The 27,690-nt window shown below is 48.0% G+C and overlaps 3 protein-coding genes across 3 annotated transcripts in view; 2 read left to right on the top strand and 1 right to left on the bottom strand.

The window, feature by feature from the left end:
• Positions 1–140: 140 nt before the first annotated feature.
• Positions 141–5,853, top strand: depdc4 (DEP domain containing 4; the record flags this gene model as incomplete). The annotated part of the gene is made up of 9 exons (XM_084447692.1): positions 141–219; positions 797–1,214; positions 1,538–1,674; positions 1,889–2,087; positions 3,488–3,732; positions 3,926–4,068; positions 5,046–5,171; positions 5,389–5,467; positions 5,657–5,853. 9 exons carry the CDS (start codon positions 141–143, stop codon positions 5,851–5,853), a joined length of 1,623 nt encoding a protein of 540 aa, XP_084303818.1.
• A 2,624-nt stretch (positions 5,854–8,477) lies between these two features.
• On the bottom strand, positions 8,478–11,760 carry dus4l (dihydrouridine synthase 4-like). The gene is made up of 6 exons (XM_084447573.1): positions 11,544–11,760; positions 11,238–11,359; positions 10,958–11,075; positions 10,736–10,858; positions 9,318–9,544; positions 8,478–8,761 (listed from the first exon to the last, which is right to left on the bottom strand). The coding sequence occupies exons 1-6, from the start codon at positions 11,624–11,626 to the stop codon at positions 8,505–8,507; spliced, it is 930 nt and encodes a 309-aa protein (XP_084303699.1). The 5' UTR covers positions 11,627–11,760; the 3' UTR covers positions 8,478–8,504.
• Positions 11,761–12,073: 313 nt separating this feature from the next.
• The window catches only part of cog5 (component of oligomeric golgi complex 5), a 73,944-nt gene continuing 58,327 nt past the window's right edge, over positions 12,074–27,690 (top strand). Inside the window, exons 1-6 of the mRNA XM_084448096.1 lie at positions 12,074–12,122; positions 12,546–12,685; positions 12,803–12,860; positions 13,167–13,221; positions 14,348–14,417; positions 16,021–16,141. Of these exons, the coding sequence (XP_084304222.1) occupies positions 12,077–12,122; positions 12,546–12,685; positions 12,803–12,860; positions 13,167–13,221; positions 14,348–14,417; positions 16,021–16,141 (490 nt within the window). The 5' untranslated portion in view covers positions 12,074–12,076. The remainder of the gene's footprint in view (positions 12,123–12,545; positions 12,686–12,802; positions 12,861–13,166; positions 13,222–14,347; positions 14,418–16,020; positions 16,142–27,690) is intronic.

Raw genomic sequence — 27,690 nt, 5'->3', positions numbered from 1 at the left:
TCCGACACTACAGTACATGAGATGAAGATTGATCTGAAGTTCTTGGTTTAACCTGTGGAGGGCAGCAACACGTTCTAACGCGTCTAGTCTGCCGCAAAATGAGAAGAAGAAGAAGAAGAAGAAGTTGCGAGGTGCGCAGGATGGCGGTAGATTTGACTCCGCGGTACAGACGGCTGAACAGCCAGACACATGTTCGAGAAGATAACTTTACTCAGCCTGGTGAGAATGGATAATCATCCACATGTTCTAACTCTCACTAACATTAGTGGCAAGATAGAGACATGAGGTGGGGATCATTAGTTGTTAGGTGCTTGCCAATATTGCTAACGTTAGCTGCTAGTTCAGTTCTAGCTAATCATGTTTCTAGCTCACGTTATTTCAGAAGTAGCACGAACATCTATATGAAATAGATAATCTAATACATCTAATTCATAAGCTTTAAGATTGGTTAGCAGCATAATGAATCCGGTATTAAATCATAAACACAAAATGTTAAGTTCTAGGTGGTCTAGAGGAACTTATAAAGTTGACTAATTAATCTTCATTATGGAAATTGTCAATCAAAAAAAGACAAGTAAACAACAGAAATTAATGTATCATTCAAAAGTGTGAATAATATGGACGTGTTGCCTGAAACATGACCGGCTGCCTCTGCGCCACCTGACTGTCCCCCTGTCTGTCTGTCTGCCTGCCCCCTTCCTGTCTGTCCCTCCTGTCTGTCCCCCCCCCGTCTGTCTGTCTGTCCCTCCCGTCTGTCTGTCCCTCCCGTCTGTCTGTCTGTCTCCCCGCCTGTCAGGGTCCTCTGGGCCGTTCCGCGCCACGCAGCTGTGGCAGGACATCGTCCGGGCGCTGCAGGCCCAGGTGGAGGTGCGGCGGAGACGCAGGCACATGCGCGTCCACCCCGCCTGCTTCACGGGCTCGGACGCCGTGGACGCCGTGCTCAGCCACCTGATGCAGAGCGTGGTGTTCCGCGCCAGCGAGGTCTCCCGCCTCAAGGCCGCGCGCCTCTGCCACGCGCTCATGGAGGCCAGGGTCTTCGAGCCCGTGGGGACCAAGCTCTTCCGGCGCGACAAGGAGGCGGCGTTCGAGGACAGCGGCAGCAGCCTGTACCGCTTCCTGGATTGCGAGGCGCTGCCTGGCTCCGCCCGGAAGGCCGGCGACGCGGAGAACGCGGTGCCCGAGGAGCAGGACAGCAAGAGGAAGAAGGGATCCAGGTGTGTTCTGCCGATGCTGTTCTGGTTGGTGACCGGATGCCTCACAGACGGTTATCTCCACATGTGGCCCTGTGTCATGTGATGATCTCCTTCCCCCCGGGCTGTTATCTCCACCACATGTGGCCCTGTGTCATGTGATGATCTCCTTCCCCCCGGGCTGTTATCTCCACCACATGTGGCCCTGTGTCATGTGATGATCTCCTACCCCCGGGCTGTTATCTCCACCACATGTGGCCCTGTGTCATGTGATGATCTCCTTCCCCCCGGGCTGTTATCTCCACCACATGTGGCCCTGTGTCATGTGATGATCTGTTCCCCCCCAGGCTGGCTGGGCTGAGGACCATCTCCAACCCCGTAGTGGTGGGCTCCTCTGACAGGAGGGTGGAGCGACTGCTGAAGACCATCAACCTGCAGCCCTCCCTGAACGCAGGCCCCGCCTCCAGCGTCCTGTCCAAGGCTGGTGAGACGGCCTCCTGTTACTAAATTTGTCACATTATTCCTGTTCCTCTTTTTTATACACAGTCCATTTCCCCCATTTCCTATCAAATGTCTCCCCTTGCACCCTCAATATATGTGTGAACCTTTCCATATCGTGTATTTCCTCGACCACACCCAGCCACTGCTCCTTCGTAGGCGGATCAGTCTTATACCATGCTCCCATTTGTGGTTTTCAGTGGTGGAGGAGGTGTGGAAGCAGCAGACGCTCCTCCAGCTGCTCCAGACGGTGGAGCTGCCGGTCCTGGACAGCATCCTGAGCTCCCCTCCCCGGGCCCAGCCCCAGGCCTGCCCCCCCCAGGGCCCCCGCCACCAGGACCTGGTCTTCTCCAACACCTGCCTGGACCGAGAGCTGGCCCAGAGCCTCAGCCTGCCAGAGTAAAGCTGGATCCCACTCTACCACAGGGAGCCATGTTGTTGGTGTTGTTGTTGTTGTTGTTCTCCACAGCGACAGGGAACAATGTCTTTTCAGGGGATTGAAACGGGCCCTCTCGACAGAGCCACGCATGTGTTAGAGCTGGTGTTAGGACTGGTGTTAGGGCTGGTGTTAGGGCTGGTGTTAGGACTGGTGTTAGGGCTGGTGTTAGGGCTGGTGTTAGAGCTGGTGTTAGTTCTGGTGTTAGAGCTGGTGTTAGGGCTGGTGTTAGGGCTGGTGTTAGGGCTGGTGTTAGAGCTGGTGTTAGGGCTGGTGTTAGGGCTGGTGTTAGAGCTGGTGTTAGGGCTGGTGTTAGGGCTGGTGTTAGTTCTGGTGTTAGAGCTGGTGTTAGTTCTGGTGTTAGAGCTGGTGTTAGAGCTGGTGTTAGAGCTGGTGTTAGAGCTGGTGTTAGAGCTGGTGTTAGTTCTGGTGTTAGGGCTGGTGTTAGGGCTGGTGTTAGAGCTGGTGTTAGAGCTGGTGTTAGGGCTGGTGTTAGGGCTGGTGTTAGGGCTGGTGTTAGAGCTGGTGTTAGGGCTGGTGTTAGGGCTGGTGTTAGGGCTGGTGTTAGGGCTGGTGTTAGAGCTGGTGTTAGTTCTGGTGTTAGGGCTGGTGTTAGGGCTGGTGTTAGGGCTGGTGTTAGAGCTGGTGTTAGGGCTGGTGTTAGGGCTGGTGTTAGGGCTGGTGTTAGGGCTGGTGTTAGTTCTGGTGTTAGAGCTGGTGTTAGAGCTGGTGTTAGGGCTGGTGTTAGTTCTGGTGTTAGGGCTGGTGTTAGAGCTGGTGTTAGGGCTGGTGTTAGGGCTGGTGTTAGGGCTGGTGTTAGAGCTGGTGTTGGGACTGGTGTTAGGGCTGGTGTTGGGACTGGTGTTAGGGCTGGTGTTAGGACTGGTGTTAGGACTGGTGTTAGAGTTGGTGTTAGGGCTGGTGTTAGAGCTGGCGAGTGGTAATTGAATGTACAGGGTTGACGTCAACAATGTTTCAGCTTTTGACCACGAAGAAGTGTTGTTAAGCCTCTGAATCATGCAGGAAACTCTTAAGTCGTTGGACTAGGATTATTATTCATTTATTCATTCATATCCACCAACAGTATAGCATGTACATAATCCACCCAGACCTTTATCTATCTTATTCCAGTTTAACTTTATACTCATAGAAAGGGTACTTATTGTGTTTTTGTGTTAATTTGCAAAATTTGAATTTTTCTAAATTTGTAACGTATACATTTGTAATTGAGTATTAGCTTATCTGTAGCTTAATCTTGGAGCTGTCAGCGACATTTCACTGTGACTGTACACCGTACATTACATGTGACGAATAAAAGGAATCTTGAATCTAAGATGACCACCACCCTCCCCACCCCCCCCAGGCTGGACGCGTGGATGGCGGCGGCGGCAGACTGTCTGGAGCATTTCCCCGACCAGCTGATCGTGGCGGCGGGAGAGCACCTTGGCCAGCAGGGCGGCGCCAGCGAGGAGAACCGGGCGGAGAGGGAGGCCGCCCAGAAGAGGCTGCTGTTCGACACCATCGCCAAGTACTACGACGGCCAGGAGAGGGCGCCGCTGCTCACGGGGCGCTACCTGGACGTCCACGCTGGCGTGCTGGATCTTCTGGGTGAGGGGCGAGGGGGGGTAGCTCACACAGTAGTTAAGGTCAAGCTGCTGCCTCCCAAGTCTTCATCAGCAGACACCTGGTGACAGCAGATTTAGATCTGCCTTATATGCTTACACGTTACTAGACTATTGTACAGTAGCCCTGAGAGAACAAGTCTACTTTCAACCAGCTGTTCCCTCTATTCCCCCCCCAGACGGTGGGAAGCTGGCGGAGGCGGTCAGGGCCTCTCAACTGTGTCTGCGTCTGCTGGAGCCCGGCGCGAGGGACGAGCTGAGGAGACTCCTGGCCTTCATGGCCACGGCCACCGAGCCGGGCGCCTGCCGCCTGCACCGACAGGTACACTAGCTTCCCCTGGTGTAGACCGACAGGTACACTAGCTTCCCCTGATCTAGACTGACAGGTACACTAGCTTCCCCTGATCTAGACCGACAGGTACACTAGCTTCCCCTGATCTAGACCGACAGGTACAGTAGCTTCCCCTGATCTAGACCGACAGGTACAGTAGCTTCCCCTGGTGTAGACCGACAGGTAGCTTCCCCTGGTGTAGACCGACAGGTAGCTTCCCCTGGTGTAGACCGACAGGTAGCTTCCCCTGGTGTAGACCGACAGGTAGCTCCCCCTGGTGTAGACCGACAGGTACAGTAGCTTCCCCTGGTGTAGACCGACAGGTACAGTAGCTTCCCCTGGTGTAGACCGACAGGTACACTAGCTTCCCCTGATCTAGACCGACAGGTACAGTAGCTTCCCCTGATCTAGACCGACAGGTACACTAGCTTCCCCTGATCTAGACCGACAGGTACAGTAGCTTCCCCTGGTCTAGACCGACAGGTACAGTAGCTTCCCCTGGTGTAGACCGACAGGTACAGTAGCTTCCCCTGATGAAGACTAACGGGTAGCTTCCTCCTGGTCTAGACTGACATGTAGCTTCCCCTGGTGTAGACCGACAGGTACAGTAGCTTCCCCTGGTCTAGACCGACAGGTACAGTAGCTTCCCCTAGTGTAGACCGACAGGTACAGTAGCTTCCCCTAGTGTAGACCGACAGGTACAGTAGCTTCCCCTGGTGTAGACCGACAGGTACACTAGCTTCCCCTGGTGTAGACCGACAGGTACAGTAGCTTCCCCTGGTATATACCGACAGGTAGCCCCCCCTGGTGTAGACCGACAGGTAGCCCCCCCTGGTGTAGACCGACAGGTAGCTTCCTAAAGGAAGAGTCATTGGCGATACCTGCCTGATATGTTGTCGATAAAGAAACTGACGGTCATCATGTGTAGTCATTCCACTGTGTGATTGACCCAGTTCATATTCTCACAGACAGACAACAGGGTCTTGGTCAGCAGAACCTTCCAGAAGGGCATCGTCCAGATCAAGGAGCTGACGCGCTCCCAGCTGGAGGCTCTGGTGCTGTTCCTCATGGACAACCACACGCAGCTCTTCAAGGTTTGTCACATACTGTACCTGATCCAACTGATGCAAACACATTCCCCAAAGGAATATTTCCCAAAGTTGGTCTCATGCTTTTCCCTTCACTGGCCTTGATAAGTGTTTGATCTGTTGCTATTGTGATATCATCATACCCCCTTATTACAGTAGCATAACAGTTTTACTAATTGTGAGTGCCCTTCTGAACGGTCTCTCCCTGTGTCTGGATGAACAGACGCCCACATCGCTGATTGAAGCTGTGAGGAGGAACCTGCAAACACTGCAACAAGGCAGAGACCCCGACTCCATAGCCAGTAGGTGAAATCTGCTCTGAAGTACTTGGCTTTGATCTTTTTGTTGCACTGAGCTGAACGTATTCGAGTTTGACTCGAGGCCAGAAAACATTCTGCATGCGTGCCGTTAAAACCCTTCATAACCCAGGTGTCTCCATCTCCCCTGTCGTCTCCCCCCCCCCCCCTCCTCCTCCTCGCACGCCGCCGCAGCGTTCACCTTCTGCCAGCAGGTGTCGCCGCAGCAGTATGAGGACCAGCGGGAGGCGGCCACGCTGGAGAGCCTCAGGCAGCTCCTCCAACACATCTCGCTGGACGCCAGCCGGTCCGTCAAGGAGAGGAGGCGTCTGGTCAAAGACTTCCAGAAGCACCACCCTGTGGTCTTTCTCCAGTACCTCTCCTCCTCCTAGAGATGGAGACTCCTCCTCCCTCTCCTCCTCCTTCTAGAGATGGAGACTCCTCCTCCCTCTCCTCCTCCTTCTAGAGATGGAGACTCCTCCTCCCTCTCCTCCTCATTCTAGAGATGGAGACTCCTCCTCCCTCTCCTCCTTCTCCTTCTAGAGATGGAGACACCTCCTCCCCTCTCCTCCTCCTACTACTAGAGATGGAGAGACCTCCTCCCATCTCCTCCTCCTACTACAGATGGAGACACCTGTCCTCTCCTCCTCCTCCTTCTAGAGATGGAGACACCTCCTCCCTTCTCCTTCTAGAGATGGAGACACCTCCTCCCCTCTCCTTCTCCTTCTAGAGATGGAGACACCTCATCCTCTCTCCTCCTCCTACTACAGATGGAGACACCTCCTCCCCTCTCCTCCTACTAGAGATGGAGACACCTCTCTCCTACTACTAGAGATGGAGACACCTCTCTCCTCCTACTAGAGATGGAGACACCTCCTCCTCTCTCCTACTACTAGAGATGGAGACACCTCTCTCCTACTACTAGAGATGGAGACACCTCTCTCCTCCTACTAGAGATGGAGACACCTCCTCCTCTCTCCTACTACTAGAGATGGAGACACCTCTCTCCTCCTCCTACTACAGATGGAGACACCACCTCTCTTCTTCTCCTAGTAGAGAAGGAGACAGCACCACCTTGTGGTTGAAGGAGGTTCCTAGAGCTTTACCATTTCCTCATCCACGTTTACCATTTCCTCATCCCTCGACCCCTTAGATCTGAAAGGATTGGGATAGGTGTAGGTGAAAGAGACCTCTGATCTCAGGGTGGAGTTAGATCTGATCTCAGGGTGGAGTTAGATCTGATCTCAGGGTGGAGTTAGATCTGATCTCAGGGTGGAGTTAGATCTGATCTCAGGGTGGAGTTAGAGACGAGGGGTGGAGGGATTCAGGGTGTGTAATTCAGCTGTTGGCTGACACTGGAGACTTTTTGGGTGTTATCTCAAAAATTAAGTTTGGCCAGTCGGTTTGTGATTCCAGTTCGTACCAGAGTGTACTGGTAATGTTCTCATTATGGTTTTAGATATGTCTGCTGGTTCTTTGATGTATCACTTTGGTTGAATAATTGATTAAGGGCCCTTTCCTCTTAGACATGTTGCTCTTTGAGGTCTTGCCTTAGGTTCTTCATATTTCAATACATTTCACTTGCACTTGTTTTTATTGCAGTTAGCATTTTGTGTTCTCCACCAACACGCTAGTGAGGAGAATGATGACTTCTGTCATCAGTAGCTGCAGTGATGTAAAACTGCATGTTGATGTACTTATATTCTAACAGGCATGAGACCAGGGGATTATTTTCATCAGTAGGCTAACTAGTTTGCTCAGGTAGATCATTCTAGATGCACTAAGGAGATAACACCGGTAATGGCTTGATAAAAGGGGGCAGTAAATGGAATGTCTTCTTTTCCTCTTCGTTTAAGTTCCATGTAATTAATGTCAATGTATTGAATTTTGTCAGTAGCATAAAAGAAAAGGGAGTAATTCTGGAAAATGTCGCACTACTGTAGCTGAATACTTTAATTTAGTTAGGTTGGAAAAAGGGAATTGTTTTAGAAATATGTAGTTTACTGACATATGTACTGTATGAATTTAATGGTGGGAATAATTAGGTTTTACATTAACCTGAACTCTGCATTTTCATTTGTTAAACTTGAAAGTGTACAGAACAGAATCCGGATCACTAAAATATTGATATTTTATGGTTGTTTTTTAAAAACCTATTCATATTAATGTTTAATATAGAATTTTTGTTTGGTAAAAAGTGTTCTTGGGCTATTGAAAGACGTGAATGTTTCAATCCAGGTTTGAAGAGCATTTGATTCTTTGTAAATGCACTTTATGATTTTGAATAATGTATTTGAAAATACAAGTAATTCAAGTTCACAGATTTCACTTGTTGCCTCCAAAAAAATAAAGTTAATTCACATTCTGTTGTCTGGGCCTTTCAATTGATCTATGACATCTGACAAAAAGGCTATAATGTATAGTTTTATTCCTCATTAATGCAAGTATGCATCAATGCCTAAGAGAAGGACGAAGGACCATGTTACTACTCAGTAGTATACTACTACTACTATTAGTTGCCCAGTCAGAGTGAAACTTTGTACATATTTAAAAAATCGTTTTATTTGCTCACACCCAAAATGAACAAACACACAAAACCATTGAGGAGTCTGACTCAGTCTGGCACCATTACCAATCTCATGAAAAACAAACCCACAGAGTCAACATGAAGAAGAGTAGTTGAGAGTGAGTGACTGAGGGAAAAACAAACTTTCATCAGCAGCAACACCGCCGCCAGCTGCGTTCTCCAGTGAGCATCCTCATAGCGCCACAACCCCCAGCAAACGTTCCTGAGGAGGGGACATAGTCTTTGGGTATTTCTATATGACACATTTGAACAAAGTTCGGTTCCAACTTTCGGTTCTTTTGAACAACACAAAATTGTAAAAAAATTATGTTATTAAAAAAAAAAACGAATATTGGAACAGAATTTTCACAGGTTTCGGTTCTACTTGGAATCGACGTGATTCGATCGGTTCCAAGTAGGAACTGAACATCGGCGCCCAGCCCCAGAACTGATGTTCTCATGCGTGTACTAAGCGGATCATGTCGGTACTGATCCGTATGTGTTGTGGAGGTAGTCTATGACGGCAGAGGTGCTGGCCAGGGAGTTGAACACCTTCCTCTCGGGCTGGGAGCTGAGGCGCTCCAGCATGTAGATCAGGTGCTGGTGGAAGCAGGTGAAGGCCGTGCCCTGCTCCAAGGCCATGTCCACCCAGTCCCACACGCACTCCAGAGGAGTGTCCTCGAACCCTGCGAACATGGCCGGGTTGGTCAACAGCCCTCGCGCTGCCATCACACCTACAGGGCGGCAGGCAGGGAAGAAGGATGAGTTAGAACTTAGAAGACTATAAAGGTCACGGTTCTACAACGTTATTGGTTTATATACATACATAAACAAGTCACACAAGGGAAGCTTGTCATGTAGATGTAGTCAAAAGAAAAAGTCTAAGATAGATGGATAGCAAACGCACATCTGAGAGTAGCAACTACAGCACAATCCTGTTTCTCAGCTGTTGACTACAAGTACGAAGGCAATAACAAGACATCGGTACTATGCATCACTGAACCCCCTAATATGGAACAATGGTTTGAAATTATAAGAGATTTGTAGTATGGAAAACATGACCTACCAGCCTAGAGTGAAAGAAAATGTTTTTGTTAGTAAATGGAAGAAATGGATGATGTATGAGACACTGGAAGATGGATTTGTAAACACCCTTACAATGTCAAGACACCTGTAACCATGACTTTTCTTTTTTATTGTAATAAGATGTTTTATTGTATTGAAGTAAAAAAAAAAAAAAGGTTCTCAAGAGCATGACTCCTCCCCCAGGCCCGCCGCTAACCCACTGACCGTCGACGCCGGTGAGCTGGTAGGTGGACTCCACGTCGCGGAGGTACTTGACGTCTCCGTTGGCGATGACGGGGACGGAGAGGCTGTCTTTGATGGTCTTGATGGCGTCGTAGTGGACCGGCTGGTGCCGTTCGTCCGCGGTCCGACCGTGGACCGTGATCCAGGAGACCCCGGCTGCCTCCGCCTTCTGACACAGGTCCACCGTCCGACGCAGGTCCGTATGGATTCTGTGGGAGAAAGGAGACCCTGAGCTCGCCGGTGTCACAGTGGCACTCTGCTCTTCGTTGTGCTCTTTCAGTTAGCGCTCGCCCAGGGCGGGATTCGAACCCAAACTTTTTGCCGCTGCTTTTTATTAAATCAAATAATTATTCAATCATACACTGCACTGTAACTTTTATTCCTGTATTTTGTTTTAAATGTCCTTTTTTCCCCATTTTGTTTTATAGTCAAAATATTTTTTATTTTTATCTTTTCAACCCAACAAAGACAACAGAAAAGAGCTTGAAGGCCCCACAGAAAATAAAATACATACATAATCTTGTGATTTCTGAGAACCACATATTAGCAGTCGGGACCTTTTTTCCTTTCCATAACTTTAAAACCAGTTTCAGTGCTATAATAAGGGTATATGACAATAGTTTATGCTGGTACTTCATGAGAGCAGACAGGTCAGGAGATACTCCCAGTATAATCAGGAATGGGTCAGGTTTTAATACCATCTGCATCATTTGTGATAGCGTACGGAATACTGTGGTCCAGAATGAGGATAGTCTAGGACAGAGGGCATAACTGTGAAGATGAGTGGCTTCCTCAATAACACATTTATCACACATCAGAGAAATATCTGAAGATATTTTATGATTTTAAAACGAATACGGCGGTGTCTAGTGTTAGCTGAGCAAGTGTGTATATTCTCTAGTGCATCTCGCAATAGGTCATCCTCAATATCGACTCCCACCTCTCGCTCCCAGAGTGCCTTTATCTTCTCCATAGAGGGTGAGCTCTCGTCTAACATTAGTTTATAAGCCCGAGGGACTAAATGATTTTCTATGCCCCCCCCCCCCCATTTCGTTTTATGAACTTGTGTTTCTTGCACATGTGTTTCTTGCACTTTGTCTTGATGCTTTTGATGTCTCATGTAAAGCACTTTGAATTGCCTTTTTGCTGAAATGTGCTATACAAATAAACTTGCCTGCCACGCTTTCACAAGCTCTTCCCCTTGCGAGGCGGACATGTTGTCAGTTGCGCCAATAGCGATGTCCGTCCCTCTTAGAGAGAATGTCGGCGCTCCTTTGAGGAGTGAGTTTACCAGCTACCTTCTCCTACCACTACCTCAGACTCACGATTCACTCGGTTACAAAAGCTATCATATATCTGCTATTGAATTCCAATGAAACTGACACAGTTGACACTGTTACCTTATTTTAATGGAGGCGGTGTAGTGGGGATTGTCCACTCGATCCCGGACTTGTCTGACCATCTCCTTCACCAGCTCAGGCTTGTTTATCAGGCACGCCCCGTAACCCTCCGCCATGGCCCACCTGAAAACCACACGGAGGTCATTAGCCACGTGGCTCCGTCACGCCCCCCTGCCAGTCATATCTGGGAACGCTAAAGGAGCGGCCTGTGGAGAACGGCACCTCTGGGGACAACCACAGTTGAGGTCCACCCCGTCGGAGAAGGGTGCTACCACAGAGGCAGCGTCGGCCAGGGTCTGTGCATCACTGGCGGCAAACTGCACGATCAGAGGACGGTCAGCTGATAGGAGAGAGAGAGAGAGGGGGAGAGGACTTGGGAATGAGATGGGGACGATATACTACAAATACTTCACTGACAACTGATCACAAATAATAAAGACTGTAGCTAATTGAGCAGCAGCAAAACATTGATTGCTCTTCCGTGTAGTATTGGCTCACTCACATTCATTAGTTGTAAATTCACTGTCTCTGGCCTTAACAGACCGCATGAAGTCAGCAGAAACTATCATTGGAGTGAAGCAAATGTCACAGTCATATTTCCTCACCAACGACCTGAATGCCAACCTGCAAATTAAGAGATCAAGTGACAGTTAATTAAGTCCCTTATGCTGCAGACCCTACCAAAGCAAGATCAACAAAATATAATAAAAACGTTTTTTAGATGTATTATTGTTTATTTGTGATATACAGTACCAGCCAGCCATGTGCAATACAGTGCTCACTTGAGCAGACAGTTGTTAAAACTTACTTTGAATACCGGACCATGGGCGCACATATTTTCAGGACTTTGCCTTTCTCAAACAAGTCCATCACGCTGGTGTTCGTGGTCATCTTGCTGTTGAATAAATGAATCTCCCTCTGAAAACGTTAGTCCAGCATTAGCTAGTGAGCTAGCTTGCCATCTAGCAAGTTTGACAACATACCAGTGGCTTTCTGCTAGAAGTCTGACTAGCGCGTAGAAAAAGATGATTGTTCAATACGATGATTATAGAGTCAAAGTACATTCAATCTAATATTAGATGCACACCGTTGTTTCCAAACAACACGCGGCAGAGATGAGCGTAGTGTGGTTCGCCTCTTCATGACCTTTGAACTTCTAAGCCTTTCTTTTAATTCTTTTTCGTTTTGAATCGTGTGTTCTGCATTTTGTTGTGAAACCATGTGATCCTACTGTGATTGCCATATACATATTATAAAAAATTAATATTTGTTGCGATAAGTGGCGAAATAAAATCTATGTCGCTTGAATATGTCGTCATTGTATGTGATGAAGTGGCAGTCATGGAGGCGAATGGAGAATCTTCAACAGACTCACTGCTAAGAGATGGTAATAATATAATATTACGGTGTATTCTTAGCATCGTTTTATTATGTCACTATGAGTAACTATACGTATCTATGGGGTGTCTGGTTTGTATGCATTTTGACTATTAAATGGCACGTTAATATAGCAATTACGCAGTGCTAGTAGTGTAGCTAGTACTAGCTAGATAGTCTTAGCACTAGGTCCTTGTAACTGTGCCAGCTAAAAAATAGCTAGCTAGTGAAGGGATCAGTTAGCCAGCTGACATCACCTCGCTACTGTGCAACCATGGATAGACGTGTTCATGACTTTGCATCGGTTGCTGCGCCGTGATATGAAGGGATATGAAGGGATATGAAGGGATATGAAGGGCACAGCTCGTACTGTACACAGTACATACAGTATTCTCCAAAGATGTCTTTACTTAAGAATTGTGTGCATTTCCAGAATGCTACACAGACTTCCTGTCTGAGGACTTTGACGTGAAGACCTACACTGCTCAGGCCATTCACCATGCTGTCATCGCTGAACAACTGGCCAAGCTGGCCCAGGGCATCAGTCAGCTGGACAAGGAGCTGCACAGCCAGGTAACCAGGGCCACAGCATGGAATATCAGTAGATTACAACTGTATGTCTCTGCAACCTTTTACAGTCAACAAGTGTGATGACTTTTTGTACACTACAAACGTTATATCTTGTGACAGGTGGTAGCCAGACATGAGGACTTACTTGCTCAAGCAACTGGAATCGAGTCCCTGGAAGGTAACAGATTTTACTCAAATACCACCTTTATATGTCACCTACTCTTTGTTTATAAGCCCTTCAAAACGTTGGGTGGTATGCCTTAAATAAATGTACAGCCGCCACTTCTGACTAGCTGTCAGACTGTTCTCCTTGCTGTTCCATGTATTGTCCACAGGGGGGTGGTATGATCTCAAATTTGGCCCAACCATCCCATCTCTCAATATTAAAAATATAAGTGGAATGTTTTGTGTGTGTACAAACTAGGGTGGTTACAGACTAGGGGTGGTTTCAGGGCTGCTGAATGATTTGCCCGTTGTTTGTCAGGTGTGCTGCAGATGATGCAGACGAGGATAGCTGCCCTACAGGGAGCAGTAGACAGGTAGGTCGACTCCGCACAACCCAGACTACAGAGACCACACTGGACCCACCCATGTCCTCACAACCCAGACTACAGAGACCACACTGGTACCGCCCATGTCCTCACAACCCAGACTACAGAGACCACACTGGCACCACCCATGTCCTCACAACCCAGACTACAGAGACCACACTGGCACCACCCATGTCCTCCTCACACTGCTTGAACCTGAAAGAAAGGTTTTTGACAGTGATTTTAAATTTGATAAACAGATCAGTGCTGTAGTAAAGACAAGCTTTTTTCAACTGCATCTGCTAGCTAAGACCAAGCTCTACCTCTCTGCTACTGACCTAGAGAGGGTGATTCATCACTACTAGACTCGACCACTGTAACGCCCTGTATGTTGGCATGGATCAGTCTTCCCTCAGCCGCCTACAGCTTGTACAGAATGCTGCCGCTCGCCTCCTCACAGGCAAGAAAAAGCGTCATCACGCCAGTCCTGGCCTCACTCTACTGGCGCCCAGTCCGCTTTTGCAACGATTTTAAACTCTTGCTAATGGTTTTTAAAGCCCTTAACGGCCTGGCCCCTCTGTACCTCTCCCAGCTCCTGCATCGCCACACCCCAGCCAGAGCCCTAAGGTCTGCTGACCAACTGCTGTTGGAGGTGCCTAAAACCAGACTTGAGTCTAGAGGCGACAGGGCCTTTGTGGCGGCTGCCCCCAGGCTATGGAACAACCTGCCCTTCATATTAGATCCTCCCAGACTCTTGAGTTTTTAAAATCCTCCCTAAAAACCGACCTTTTCTCCCGGCGTTATAACCAGTCTGTGCTCAAGCCTGGTTTATGTTTCAATGTCTGTATTGTTTGCTGAAATTTCCTTGTTTTGTTGAGAGATGTTTTTACCTGGGACCCACCTTTGTACAGCACTTTGGTCGACTGCTGTCGTTTTAAACGTTCTTTGTAAATACATTTTGATTTGATTTGATTTGAAAGGAAAAGGCATCATGATGAAAATCCCCTGGAAAGAACCCTGTCCCCAATTGGCTGAGCCCGTCCCATGTAGTCAGGCCTGAGGGCTTGAAGTCTTTATTTTAACAGACCGACCCACCGACCAGCCTTCATCAACCTCTCATCTGCCTCCCTTGTAGAATAAGGACTAAGATCCTGGACCCTTACAACAAGATCGTAGCCAGGACGGCCCAGCTCGCCAGATTACAGGTATAGCCCACCCTCTCGGTGATTGTGTGTGTGTGTGTGTGTGTGTGAGCGCGCGCGTGCGTGCGTGTGTGTCTACTCGTGTGGGTGTGTGTGCGCTAAGAGAAATACTGAACGTATCTCATTGGTTTCACTGCGTGTGTGTGTGTGTGTGTGTGTGTCTACTCGTGTGTGGGTGTGTGTGCGCTAAGAGAAATACTGAACGTATCTCAGCGGTTTCACTGCGTGTCTCATGGTATGGCCTCCATCCTCCCCCTCTCCCACCGGGCGACGTCTGACTCGCCGACGCTCACGACAGCCTTACATAAACACCGCTTCCGCCAGCTACGCCACAGAAACGCCAGCGATCGGATGGCTTGGGTGGGCGGCATTTATACTGAGGAGTGAATTTACCCACTTCAACTCGGTTACACACCGTATGTGCTGCCTGTTTTATAGGCTACTGTCCCATGACGACTTTAAAGGTGTTGTTAAAGGTTTACAACGCCATATCAGGTCCCCAGTCTTTGATCCTATTCCCAGATTGCAGCTGCGCCTCCCTCATGACATCTCTGTTGCGGTTTGAATCTCTGCCTGAGCAGTTAGTGGCCTAAATTATCAATACTGAGCCGTTGTGACCTTTAAGGTGGGATTTCTCCCCTCCCTATTAAAACCATGGTTCCCGGGCTGGGAGGAGCCTGTTCTGGGTGGGAAGGGCTTGGCCGGGCAGCTGGCTGCTTGACAGGCTGCTACGCTCCCTGTGTCTGGATGGCATTGTGATGAAATATTGGAGAAATACGGGCTCAGAAAGGTCACTGTGACCTGGAGGTTCTCTCTCTCTCTCTCTCTCTCTCTCTCTCTTTCTCTCTTTCTCACCTACCTGCATACACAAGAGAAACACGCACACAAGGGGGCAACACCTCCCCCTTCTCTCCGCCCACTGCTGTTCTCACTGACTGCTGTTCTCACTCCTGTGGACGATACGTCCTCATGACATATATTTACATATGTAATGTAGCAATCATTAGGTCGCTTCAACATGCCATCCTGTCCAACCTTTTGGATGGATTCAGAAAGGGAATTTCATTGTATTGATTAGTCCACCATGATGATTGTGGGTATTGATTGCCCTACTGTGATGCTTGTGGGTATAGATTGGTCTACTGTGATGCTTGTGGGTATAGATTGGTCTACTGTGATGATTGTGGATATTGATTGTTCTACTGTGATGATTGTGGATATTGATTGTTCTACTGTGATGATTGTGGGTATTGATTGTTCTACTGTGATGATTGTGGGTATTGATTGGTCTACTATGATGATTGTGGGTATTGATTGTTCTACTGTGATGATTGTGGGTATTGATTGGTCTACTGGGATGATTGTGGGTATTGATTGGTCTACTATGATGATTGTGGGTATTGATTGGTCTACTGTGATGATTGTGGGTATTGATTGGTCTACTGTGATGATTGTGGGTATTGATTGGTCTACTGTGATTAAACCACAGCTCAGACGGCAGGTCTGGCAGCTTCGCAGGTCATTTGGTTCCCACTGCTAAAACGCTCTTGGTTTCTCACAGTCTTGTCCTTTCCCCCCGTAACGAAGTTCTCTCTCTGGCCTCCAGGTGGCGTGCGACCTGCTGCGGAGGATCATCCGGATCCTGTACCTGAGCAAGCGTCTACAGGGCCAGCTGCAGGGGGGCAGCAGGGAGATCACCAAGGCCGCCCAGAGCCTCAACGAGCTGGGTGAGTCCCGCCCAGAGCCTCAACGAGCTGGGTGAGTCCCGCCCAGAGCCTCAACGAGCTGGGTGAGTCCCGCCCAGAGCCTCAACGAGCTGGGTGAGTCCCGCCTAGAGCCTTAACGAGCTGGGTGAGTCCCGCCCAGAGCCTCAACGAGCTGGGTGAGTCCCGCCCAGAGCCTCAACGAGCTGGGTGAGTCCCCCGCAGAGCGCTGCCTGTGTCGGAAGTATCATCGGGCAAAGACACTGAACCCCAAATTGCTCCCAATGAGCAGGCTGGCACCTTGCATGGCCGCTGCCGCCATCAGTGTGTGAATGTGTGTGTGTGTGAATGGGTGAATGAGAGGCATTCATTGTAAAGCGCTTATATAAGTGCAGTCTATTTACCATTACCATTTGGAGCACTGAAGCAGGACACTGGTGTGTGCTTGCGTGTGCGCATGTGTGTAGGTGTGTGTGTGTGTGTGTGTGTGTGTATAATCCTGTGGTTTTGAACTACAGAGGAACAGCAGTGCTCTGTCTGTCCTTAGCTAGACGTCCCTGTGTGGTTCTTAGAACAGCTGCAACTCTTTCATCATATTAGAGATGGTAGAACTGAATCACATGACTATCCTTTCATGTTGACTCTCTTTCACGTCAAACTAGAGCAGAGCGGTTGTTGACACAGTTATACTTCTGCTCTCTCTCTGTGTGTGTGTGTGTGTGTGTGTGAGTGTGAGAGTGTAAGTGTGTGAGAGTGTGAGAGTGTGTGATGAGTGTGTCCTTCTTGTTGGGGTGGTCTCCTAAAGACAACGCTATAAGACAGGGAGGGATGTGTGTGTGTGCGTGTGTGTGTGTGTGTGTGTGTGTGCACGCTGGTAATACAATCACACCACAGCAGCAGCCTGATGTGATTAATGGCGCTTTCTTCTGTCAGTCACAGGACAGGGGGGCGGGCTCTGTGCAGGGGGGGTGGACAGTGGAGGAGAAGAAGGAGAGTGGGTAGGTGAAACGGGGGGGAGGGAGGGAGGGAGGGAAGGGAGGGGGGAGGTGACGGTGGTGTGACCGGGTGAGATAGTAAATGGAATATTAGTATGATTGAAGTGGACTGTGTGTGTGTGTGTGTGTGTGTGTGTGTGTGTGTTCGTGTCTGTGTGTGCGTGTGTCTGTCTGTGAGTGTGTGTGTGCGTGCGTGTCTGTATGTGTGCCTGTCTGTGTGTGTGTCTGTGTGTGTTCGTGTCTGTGCGTGTCTGTGTGTGTGCCCGTCTGTGTGTGTGCTTGTCTGTGTGTGCGTGTGTCTGTGTGTGTGTGGTTGGGGATACACAGAGGAGAGCCTTCTATTGTTGGGGGTGGTGGGGAGTCAAAGTCAGCTAAATGTCAAGTGGCTGGTTTATCTGTTGGCAGCATGATGCAGGAGAGAGAGAAAGAGAGAGAGACGGAGAGAGAGACGGAGAGAGAGACGGAGAGAGAGACGGAGAGAGAGACGGAGAGAGAGACGGAGAGAGAGACGGAGAGAGAGACAGAGAGAGAGACAGAGAGAGAGACAGACAGACAGACAGAGGTATCCTACCCGATGGGCCGCTCCTACCAGGTGACATGGAGAGGGTCAATGTCGGAACCACATCGTCTCGGGGTTCCACAAGGGTCTGTCCTGGGTTCTCTCCTTTTTTCCTTCTACACTACATCTCTGGGCTCTGTCATTCGCTCGCATGGCTTCTCCTATCACTGCTGCTATGCAGATCACACCCAACTGGTCCTGTTATACCCCCCTTCTGATACACAAGTGGAGACACGCATAGCTGGGTGCTTGGCTGACATCTCAGAGTGGATGACAACACATCACCTCAAGCTCAACCTGGACCAGACTGAGCTGCTGTTCCTCCCGGGGAAGGGCTGCCCGCACCGGGACCTGGCCATCACCATTGAAGACACAGTGGTGACACCGACTCGGACTGCGAGGAATCTGGGTGTGACCCTGGATGACCAACTGTCGTTCTCCACACATGACATCCGTCACACGCTTCTGCAGATTCCTGCTCTACAACATCAGGAGGATTCACCTTTTCCTCACTGATGAAACGGTGCAGGTGCTCATCCAGGCCCTGGTCATCTCCCGCCTGGACGACTGCAACTCCCTCCTTGCTGGGAAACCTGGCGTCAGCCATTAAACCCCTGGAACTTGTCCAGAAAGCTGCTGCTCATCTGGCCCAAGTTTTCCGACACAACTTCCCTTCTCTGTTCTCTACACTGGCTCCCTGTAGCAGCTCTCATCCAGTTTAAAACTCTGGTAGTAGCCTAGAGGGAAATTAAAGGAACAGCTCCCTGCTACCTCCAGGCCATGGTCAAACCCTACACCCCCCCCCCCCCCCACCCCCCCTCCTGACCGCTACGTTCTGCTACCTCAGGGCGCCTGATTGCCCCGTCACTCCGAGGTGCCTGCGGCCAATCGTCACGGTCACGGCTCTCCTCTGTCCTGGTCCCGCAGTGCTGGAATAAACAGCCCACTGACATCAGGACAGCAGAGTCGCTGCCCATCTTTCGTCCAAGGCTCCAAACTCATCTCTTAAGCACCTATTATATATTCTATTCACGCACTTTGCCTTCAGCACTAGATACACTTGTGAGTTCTGGCAAGGTACACTGACGTCCTTACAATTATTGTTAGTCGCTTCGGATAAAAGTGTCTGCTAAAGGAATGTAATGTAATGTAATGAGGAGGCAGGGCAGGACAGGAGAGAGAGGAGGAGGGAGAGAGAGGAGGAGGGAGAGAGAGGAGGAGGAGAAGGAGGAGGAGGGAGAGGTTGGTAACATGATTAAATCCAATAGGAAGAGAGATTTTCTCTCACTGTCTCTTTTCACAAAACTGTTATACTCTGACAAAACTCTTGGTTAGCGACTAGACTCGGACACAGGATATCAGACTGTGTGTGTGTGTGTGTGTGTGTGTGTGTGTGTCTGTGTGTCTGTGTGTCTGTCTGTCTGTCTGTCTGTCTCCTCTCCACCCCTTTCCTCTCGTCCCCTCTCCTTTCACCTCCTCTCCTCCTCTCCTCCACTCTCCTCTCCAACCTTTTCTGAATGCAGAGTGTGATAGAGGGGAGAGAGAGGCAGAGAGAGAGAGGTGATAGAGGGGAGAGAGAGAGGCAGAGAGAGGTGATAGAGGGGGGAGGGAGAGAGAGAGAGATGGGGGGTCATGCCAAACGTGAGTGAAAGCTAAGAGGCTGGTCCTTTTCTCGGGGTCTGGGTGTGAAACTGCTGGCGGTGGACGTGAGGTTGGATGGATATTTCATATTCCACAGCGACACCAGAAAAAGAGATGAGAACTCCCATCCCCGGCAAACATGAAGAGCCGTCCGTTCAAATTCACTCGGTTCCCTGTGAAATTCCGGGGCGAAGTCTCCTTTTCTGCATGGCCGCCGTCGCGCGGCGAGTTCTCACCTCGGGTCGCCCGGGGCCTGCAAGGCAAGGCAAGGCAAGTTTATTTATATAGCACATTTCAGCCACAGGGCAATTCAAGGTGCTTTACATGAGACATTAAAAGCATTAAAACAAAAAGCAAGACATAATAGACATTTAAAACAAAAGGCAGGACACATTAAAAGCATTAAAACAAAAAGCAAGTCATTATAGACATTTAAACAAAAAGCAGGACAAATAGAATACAGGAATAAAAGTTACAGTGCAGTATACTGATAAACATAGCTCCTCTTAGAAAGCAGTGGCAAAAAGAAAAGTCTTCAGGCTTGTTTTAAAAGAACCAAGAGTTGCAGCAGACCTGCAGTTTTCTGGAAGTTTGTTCCAGATATGTGGAGCATAAAAACTGAATGCTGCTTCTCCATGTTTTGTTTTAACTCTGGGGACAGAAAGCAGACCTGTGCCGGACGACCTGAGGGGTCTGGATGGTTCATAGCATATGAGCAGATCAGAAATATATTTTGGCCCTAGACCATTCAGTGCTTTATAAACCAACAGCAGTATTTTAAAGTCAATTCTTTGACAGACAGGAAGCCAGTGTAAAGACCTTAGTACTGGTGTGATATGCTCCACTTTCCTAGTCTTAGTGAGGACTCGAGCAGCAGCGTTCTGAATCAGCTGCAGCTGTCTGATCGATTTTTTAGAGAGACCTGTATACATGCCGTTACAGTAGTCGAGTCTACTGAAGATAAACGCATGGACAAGTTTTTCCAAATCCTTCTGGGACATAAATCCTTTGATCCTTGATATATTCTTCAGGTGATAGTAGGCTGACTTTGTAATTTACTTAATGTGGCTGTTGAAATTCAGGTCTGAGTCCATGACTACACCAAGATTTCTGGCTTCGTTTGTGGTTTTTAGCATTACTGATTGAAGTTGAGCACTGACTTTTAATCGTTCTTCTTTGGCTCCAAAGACAATTACTTCAGTTTTATTTTTGTTTAGTTGGAGAAAGTTCTGGCACATCCAATCATTGATTTGTTGAATGCACTTACTCAGCGCTTGTATGGGATTATAGTCTCCTGGTGATATAGTGATATAAATTTGTGTGTCATCTGCATAGCTATGGTAACATATTTTGTTGTTTTCCATAATTTGAGTTAGTGGGAGCATGTAAATGTTGAACAGAAGAGGCCCCAGGATGGAGCCTTGGGGAACTCCACAGGTCATTTTTGTCAGCTCAGATTTGTAATTGCCTATGGACACAAAATAATCCCTGTCCTTTAAGTAGGATTCAAACCAATCTAACACTGTACCAGAAATTCCCAACCAATTTTCCAGTCGGCCTAGTAGTATGTTGTGGTCTACCGTGTCGAACGCAGCGCTGAGATCCAGTAATACTAAGACTGAGATTTTGCCATTATCTGTGTTTAAATGGATGTCATTAAATACCTTAATTAGAGCAGTCTCGGTGCTGTGATGTGGTCGAAATCCTGACTGGAAGACATCAAAGCCATTACTTAGTGCCAGGAAGTTATTCAGTTGTTGGAAAACAACCTTTTCAATTATTTTGCTTAGAAATGGGAGGTTTGATATGGGCCTATAATTGTTCATTTGTGAGCTGTCTAGATTATTCTTTTTTAAGAGTGGCTTGATGACTGCAGTTTTCAGGGTATGTGGGAACACACCTGAAAGAAGAGATGTGTTTACAATTTGTAGTAAATCAGAGGCCATGCAGTTGGATACAGTTTTGAAGAAGTCTGTAGGTAGAACATCAAGGCAACAGGTGGAGGATTTCAGATATTGTATAGTGTCCCCCAGGGTTTTATGGTTGATCGGATTAAATTGTGTCATGGTACAATTATTGATTTTAAGTGGACACTGTGACGACACATGTCCTGTACCTGGAATGGAGGCACTAACTGCTTGTCTAATTTTCTGAATTTTGTCAGTGAAGAATGAGGCAAATTGATTGCAGGCCCTGGTGGATAGAAGTTCAGAGGCTACTGACACAGGAGGGTTTGTCAGCCTATCAACAGTGGCAAACAAAGCACGCGCATTGTTATGGTTTTTGGTGATGATGTCAGAAAAGAAGGTCTGTCGTGCATTTCTCAGCTCCATATTATAAATGCGAAGTCTCTCTTTATAGATGTCATAATGAACATGGAGATTTGTTTTTCGCCATCTGCGTTCAGATTTTCGACACTCTCTCTTTTCTATTCTGACCAGCATGGCGTTTCTCCATGGAGATCTTCTCTTACCAGAGACCACCTTCACCTTAGTGGGCGCAACGGCATCAATAATGTTTGTAATTTTAACATTGAAATTATCTACAAGCTCGTTGACTGAGGCCATAGAGAGGGCAGGTGTGGACGAGAAAGCCTGAGTAAATATCTCACTGGTGTTTTCAGTGATGTGCCGTTTTGAGATAACCTCTGATTGAGAATTTGTGTGCATGGAGAAAGTACTCTCGAAGAAAACACAGGAATGATCAGAGAGCAACGAGAACGAAGAGAGATCACTTAGTCCTTCAGACAGAATAGACGGCCAAGTCGTTTTCCGCTCGCCACTCCCAGCTGCCACTCGAACACTTTCTGCAGTGTGTGTGTCGGTGTGTGTGTGGGGGTGCGCGCACGCACAGGTCCAGGCTAATATGTGTGTGTTTTGTAGTCACCGTAGGCTACGTTGCATCGTAAACCAACCCAGATTACTTTTTGACTGGTTATAAAACACTCATTTTAATACTGATTCCTCTACATTACCTACATTAGCAAATGCGTCCATCAGCGAGAAGATAAGCTGTTTCTATTCCAGAGATATCTGCTCGGCTGGTTGGGTCGACCAGAAAGGACAAAACAATTTATTCACCTCATCACTAGTTATCCTAACAAGTAGCGTCTTGCCTGTTGTTGCTGGCTTCCAAAACGAATGCTGGCCTAGGCAAGAGGTATTTTTTCGACAGGAAGCGGCGGTGCTCATGGGAAATGCAGTCGTCTTTCCGGGAAAACACTACTGCCTTTGTCCACAGGGGCCGCCAAAATCAACACAAACTGGAAAAAAACCCTGGTAGCTGCTTTAAGGTACCGTATGCAGCACGACACCTTCTCTTCTGAACTGATGATCTATCTTGCTGTTCGCCGGTCGCCCACTGCCACTCCGGGTCCCACGATCCTTGGCCTAGGCTCCGAGGAGGATGGAGCTGACCTGCAATGAGCGCTTTGCCGGGGATTTTCAACGGCACGGACCGCCCGGAGAACCGCCCGGAGAACCGCCCGGAGAACCGCCCGGAGAACCGCCCGGAGAACCGCCAGCACCACAGCTTAGAAACATCTTTTATAAAAAAAAGGAAAAAAAGCACGAGTGCTAAATGAGACGAATGTTCGGTCCGTGTGCCGACGGCCCGGCCGCGAGGTCAGTTTCAGAACCGGTGCACCGACCTCTGCCCGCATTCTGAACGCCGGCCAACCCAACGCCCTCCCTGACTTTTCTTTAATAGTTTATTTTCTGGCCTCTCGCCCTGACCTCCCGTTCTGCAAGGCCGCCTCCCACGGGTAAAGTAGCACTCCCCTCTTATGTATAGCATTTTTGCTTCGTCATCGAGTTGAGGGAAATGTCTGTTTTCACGCACACTTGTCACATACGAGGACCTCTCATTAGCAGGGCACACCGTGGTCATCTGTGTGAAACCTGAGTCACGTTTGAAGTGTTGAGTTTGGGAAAGCTATGAATGTGCCACAGCTACAATATAATTCAGACAAGATAGGTTAAAGGGCAATGCTCGTTTTTGACAACCTGGACCTTATTTACGACATATTATAAGACGTTTGACTCACCGAGATCACTTTGGTGTAGTTCGGAGGCCGGTAGAAGAAATTTAAAATCCAGCGCGAGCCAGTATATCCATGTAATGACGGCGATCGGGGCACCGAGAATGCAGTTTCTAAAAATCTATTTTCGGCCGCTAAACGGTTGTTTTCATCAATCAGATTGAATGAATCGACAGTTGAGATTCCTCAACGCGAGCCATTGTTGTGGTTTTCAAATACGGGGTCTTTAGCCTCTGTAATATGATCTTTACACGCCTTTCCCCACTTGCTCCAGCACGCATGCGCACAGGCCAGCGCGCAGACTGGCTATTCTCCGGCTCACATTCTCTGCGCTACGATCGTTGTTGGTGCCGAGAATATTGTCGTCGTCATTCATCAGCAACAATCCGATCGTAGCGCAGAGAATGTGAGCCGGAGAATAGCCAGTCTGCGCGCTGGCCTGTGCGCATGCGTGCTGGAGCAAGTGGGGAAAGGCGTGTAAAGATCATATTACAGAGGCTAAAGACCCCGTATTTGAAAACCACAACAATGGCTCGCGTTGAGGAATCTCAACTGTCGATTCATTCAATCTGATTGATGAAAACAACCGTTGAGCGGCCGAAAATTGATTTTGAGAAACTGATTTCTCGGTGCCCCGATCACCGTCATTACATGGATATACTGGCTCGCGCTGGATTTTAAATTTCTTCTACAGGCCTCCGAACTACACCAAAGTGATCTCGGTGAGTCAAACTTCTTATAATATGTCGTAAATAAGGTCCAGGTTGTCAAAAACGAGCATTGCCCTTTAAGCCAGTAGGATGGAGCCAGTATGGAAACTGTCTCTCCGCTGTTGACCCTGTCACTTCCTCCCTCTCTTCTCTTCCTTCCCTCTCTCCCTGATCTCCTCCTCTCCTCTCCCCTTCTCTCCTCCCCTCCCCTCCTCACCTCTCCTCCCTTCTGTCCCCCCTTCTCCCTCTCTCCTCCTCATTATTGGTATTCAGTGTGTGAGACGGTGACCTCATCTCTCCGGAAGAGGAGTGGGGGGGGGGGGGCCGTGACCGTGACCTGCCAGTGTCACCGCATGGGGGAGAGATATGTTGATGCTTGGCCATGGTTATCATACAGTACATACAGACTGTCAAACACACACATACACACACACACATCTATCTCCCCCAGCGCGCTGGCCTTGGTTATCATATGTACGGACATCAAGCCCGGGTGCAGAGAGGGAGGGAGACCACTTCACATTTTACACACACACACACACACACACACACACACACACACACACACACACACACACACACACACACACCGGTCTGCCACACCAAGGGGTCTAGGGCAGTGTCAGGGCCGACACCTCCCCTAGGTGATATGTTACATAGCCAGGTGTTAGCGTTAGCTCTCAACGCTAGCTGATATGGTGTTGCATAGCCAGGCGTGAGCTCGGAGCGCTACCAGCAGATAGCCTGGGTTTTAAAGAAGTACTAACCCGCACATTGGCTGTAGATAAAGGACTTCTTTATTCATTTAAACAAAGTTTAGATCCCACTGGATCTTATTCAGGTCAGACATTTATGCTGCCTCATATATATAGGCTCAAGCCCCTATGGATGGGGCTGCTCAGTTAGTTCCCTGTATGGCTGATTGGTTAATTACTATAGGTACAATTGTGCATGGGCTGTAGGTAAGGCTGTAAATATCGACATAATAATAAACATACTGTACACAACACATCATATAAATATAATATACACACACCACAAAATGCATAAATCACAGTGATAAAGTAGGTTATCAAATACATTAACATCAAGACGTATCAAAAAACATTTACATAAAACATATTAAACAGAATCACATATCTTCTTAAGCCTCAGATCAATAACTTTCATACATAATACATATAAAAGCACATATTATATTGACAACTCATCAACAGGAGCCTCTATGGCTAGCCCAGTAAAGTGTCAATGTTCCCTCCCCTTCTTGGGGTCTTAACATGTTCTATACCGATGTACTTTAAGATGGAGACACTCTGCGTCGTGCCTCTGCAAAGTGTAGCGCCACTCGACTGCATTGGTCATTTGTCCTTATGTTGCTCCTGTGTTCCGCAATCCGTGTCTTAAGGGGCCTCGTTGTTTTTCCTACATACGCGAGACCACAGGGACACGTAGGAGGAAGAAGACGTTCTTTTGAGAGCAGGTTATTGTTCCTCTGATTTTCATCCTCTCTCCCTGTGTGGGGGCGGTTGTAGGTGGTTCATTTTGCAGTGAAATTGCATTGGGTACATGAGCCACAGCAGTAGCTGCACTCCGGAACATTGTTATCCAGGAACGTGCTTTGTTTTGAGGGGGGCAAATCAGATTTGGCCAACATTTGTTTTATGTTTGGGTTGGGGGGGGGGGCGGCGTTTGTAGATTACTCTGAGGGGGAAGATCTTTAAAAGATCTGGATAACTGTGGGTCCTTGTTCAAGAAGTACCAGGATCCTCCTTTTTTTAGCACCTATGATAGTTTTTATTTTGCTATTCTTGCACTTTGCCCTCGGCACTAGATTATACTCTTAGTCACTTGTTTAGAAAGGAGATGCACTTGTTTAGAAAGGAGATGCACTTGTTTAGAAAGGAGATGCACTTGTGAGTTCTGCCGAGTACACTGACGTCCCACGTTTAATGCAATTATTATAAGCCGCTTCGGATAAAAGCTTCTATTAAATGACTAATGTAATGTTAGCGTCAGGGTTAGCTCCGGGCGCTAGCAGGAAACCGGGGAGATGGACGTGGTTGACAGTCGCCCCTGAAGTGATGCTGAAGGAAAGCAGGCTCTTGTCGATCCAGCTTACAGCTGGCGGGACGGAGGCTAGATGATGTTAATGGTTGAATGACCAGCTGTTTGATCACGAGAGAGACCAGCTGTTTGATCATGAGAGAGGAGAGAGACCAGTTGTTTGATCATGAGAGAGGAGAGAGAGCAGCTGTTTGATCATGAGAGAGATGGAGAGTAGTGCCCTGTACTACAAAACAGGATAACAGGGTTAGTGCGATAACTTCAGGGTTAGTGCGATAACTTCAGGGTTATCCGTATCACGAATGTGGATCGCTTTTCCCGTACTATATCGCCATGGTAACTTATGCTGCTGAGCTAACCTGCTCCGGGGCAGGTTAAGTTCCAGATTACGCATCAAAACGTTTGAATCACTGCCCACTGACCGATCAATTCACTTGGAAATTGGCATTGGACCTTAAGATCCCATATGGAACTTCAGTGTGGGAATAAATTAATAAAAAAATCTCAGTGCATGAATACTGAGAGGTTGTTTTACCGACAGACAAAGTCCTCTGATATCATATGAAAGCCTACAGATTGCAGAATGGCTTTGTCAGCTTCTTGAGCCATTGATAGAACTTTGTGCATTTACAGTCCCGCAGACTCGAGCTTCAATTTTTCCATCTTAATATTTTTTAATCTTTATCTCGAGTTCTAAACTCATCTTGTACAGAGACATCACATTGTCTGCTCCAACCTGAAACTAATCTAATAAATTATAGCCAACATTTGCTTTATTTAAGCGTCTCTTGCTCACAGGGTTGCAGCTGAAAGAATAAGATATGGGCATCATAGGCTACAATTGCTTTACACAGCATAAAAATAGGATATGGTCCAATTACAGAAATAGCCTACTCATGTTCATGGGGATGTTGATAAAATGCATTCACACCATAGGCAATATTTTTTCAGCTTTCCTTCCTGCCTTTGACAGTAGCGACTGTGTTGCGCCTGGATAATTTAGTTCATATTTCTATAATATTGCTCTCCTTATGTCAAATGCGGTGAACAGAGCTTGGAGCATGGCTGTGTCCAGATACCCATACTAAGGTTGTGATTGGTCATTTCATGCAAATGCCTCCCCTTTTACCATGAACGCATTCCTAGCTAGACTGGACCAGCTGGGTAGACTTAACGAGTTGATGGCCACCGTCGTGGTACCGTTTATCTGTGATTGTGGTTGGTTGGTTTAGCGAGCTAGCGAAAAGTTATCCTGGGTATGTTGAACTAGCTTTGCAGTACAGGGACCAGCTGTTTGATCATGAGAGACAAGAGAGACCAGCTGTTTGATCATGAGAGACGAGAGAGACCAGCTGTTTGATCATGAGAGACAAGAGAGACCAGCTGTTTGATCATGAGAGATGAGAGACCAGCTGTTTGATCATGAGAGATGAGAGACCAGCTGTTTGATCATGAGAGATGAGAGAGACCAGCTGTTTGATCATGAGAGATGAGAGACCAGCTGTTTGATCATGAGAGATGAGAGACCAGCTGTTTGATCAAGAGAGAGACCAGCTGTTTGATCA

Source organism: Borostomias antarcticus (genome assembly GCF_949987555.1).
Source record: "Borostomias antarcticus genome assembly, chromosome: 13".
Taxonomy (NCBI): Eukaryota; Metazoa; Chordata; class Actinopteri; order Stomiiformes; family Stomiidae; genus Borostomias; species Borostomias antarcticus.
The sequence above is the reverse complement of the archived record's forward strand: the minus strand, read 5'-3'. Positions and strand labels throughout refer to the sequence as shown.

What these genes read in the sequence shown, in the direction of transcription:
- dus4l (XM_084447573.1), bottom strand. Translation starts at nt 11,626, where the DNA reads ATGACCACGAACACCAGCGTGATGGACTTGTTTGAGAAAGGCAAAGTC. An exon ending in AACTGTGGTTGTCCCCAGAG is followed by an intron (nt 10,859 to 10,957) that starts GTGCCGTTCTCC and finishes TGTGGTTTTCAG; the next exon opens with GTGGGCCATGGCGGAGGGTT. An exon ending in CCAGCTCACCGGCGTCGACG is followed by an intron (nt 8,762 to 9,317) that starts GTCAGTGGGTTA and finishes GCCGCCCTGTAG; the next exon opens with GTGTGATGGCAGCGCGAGGG.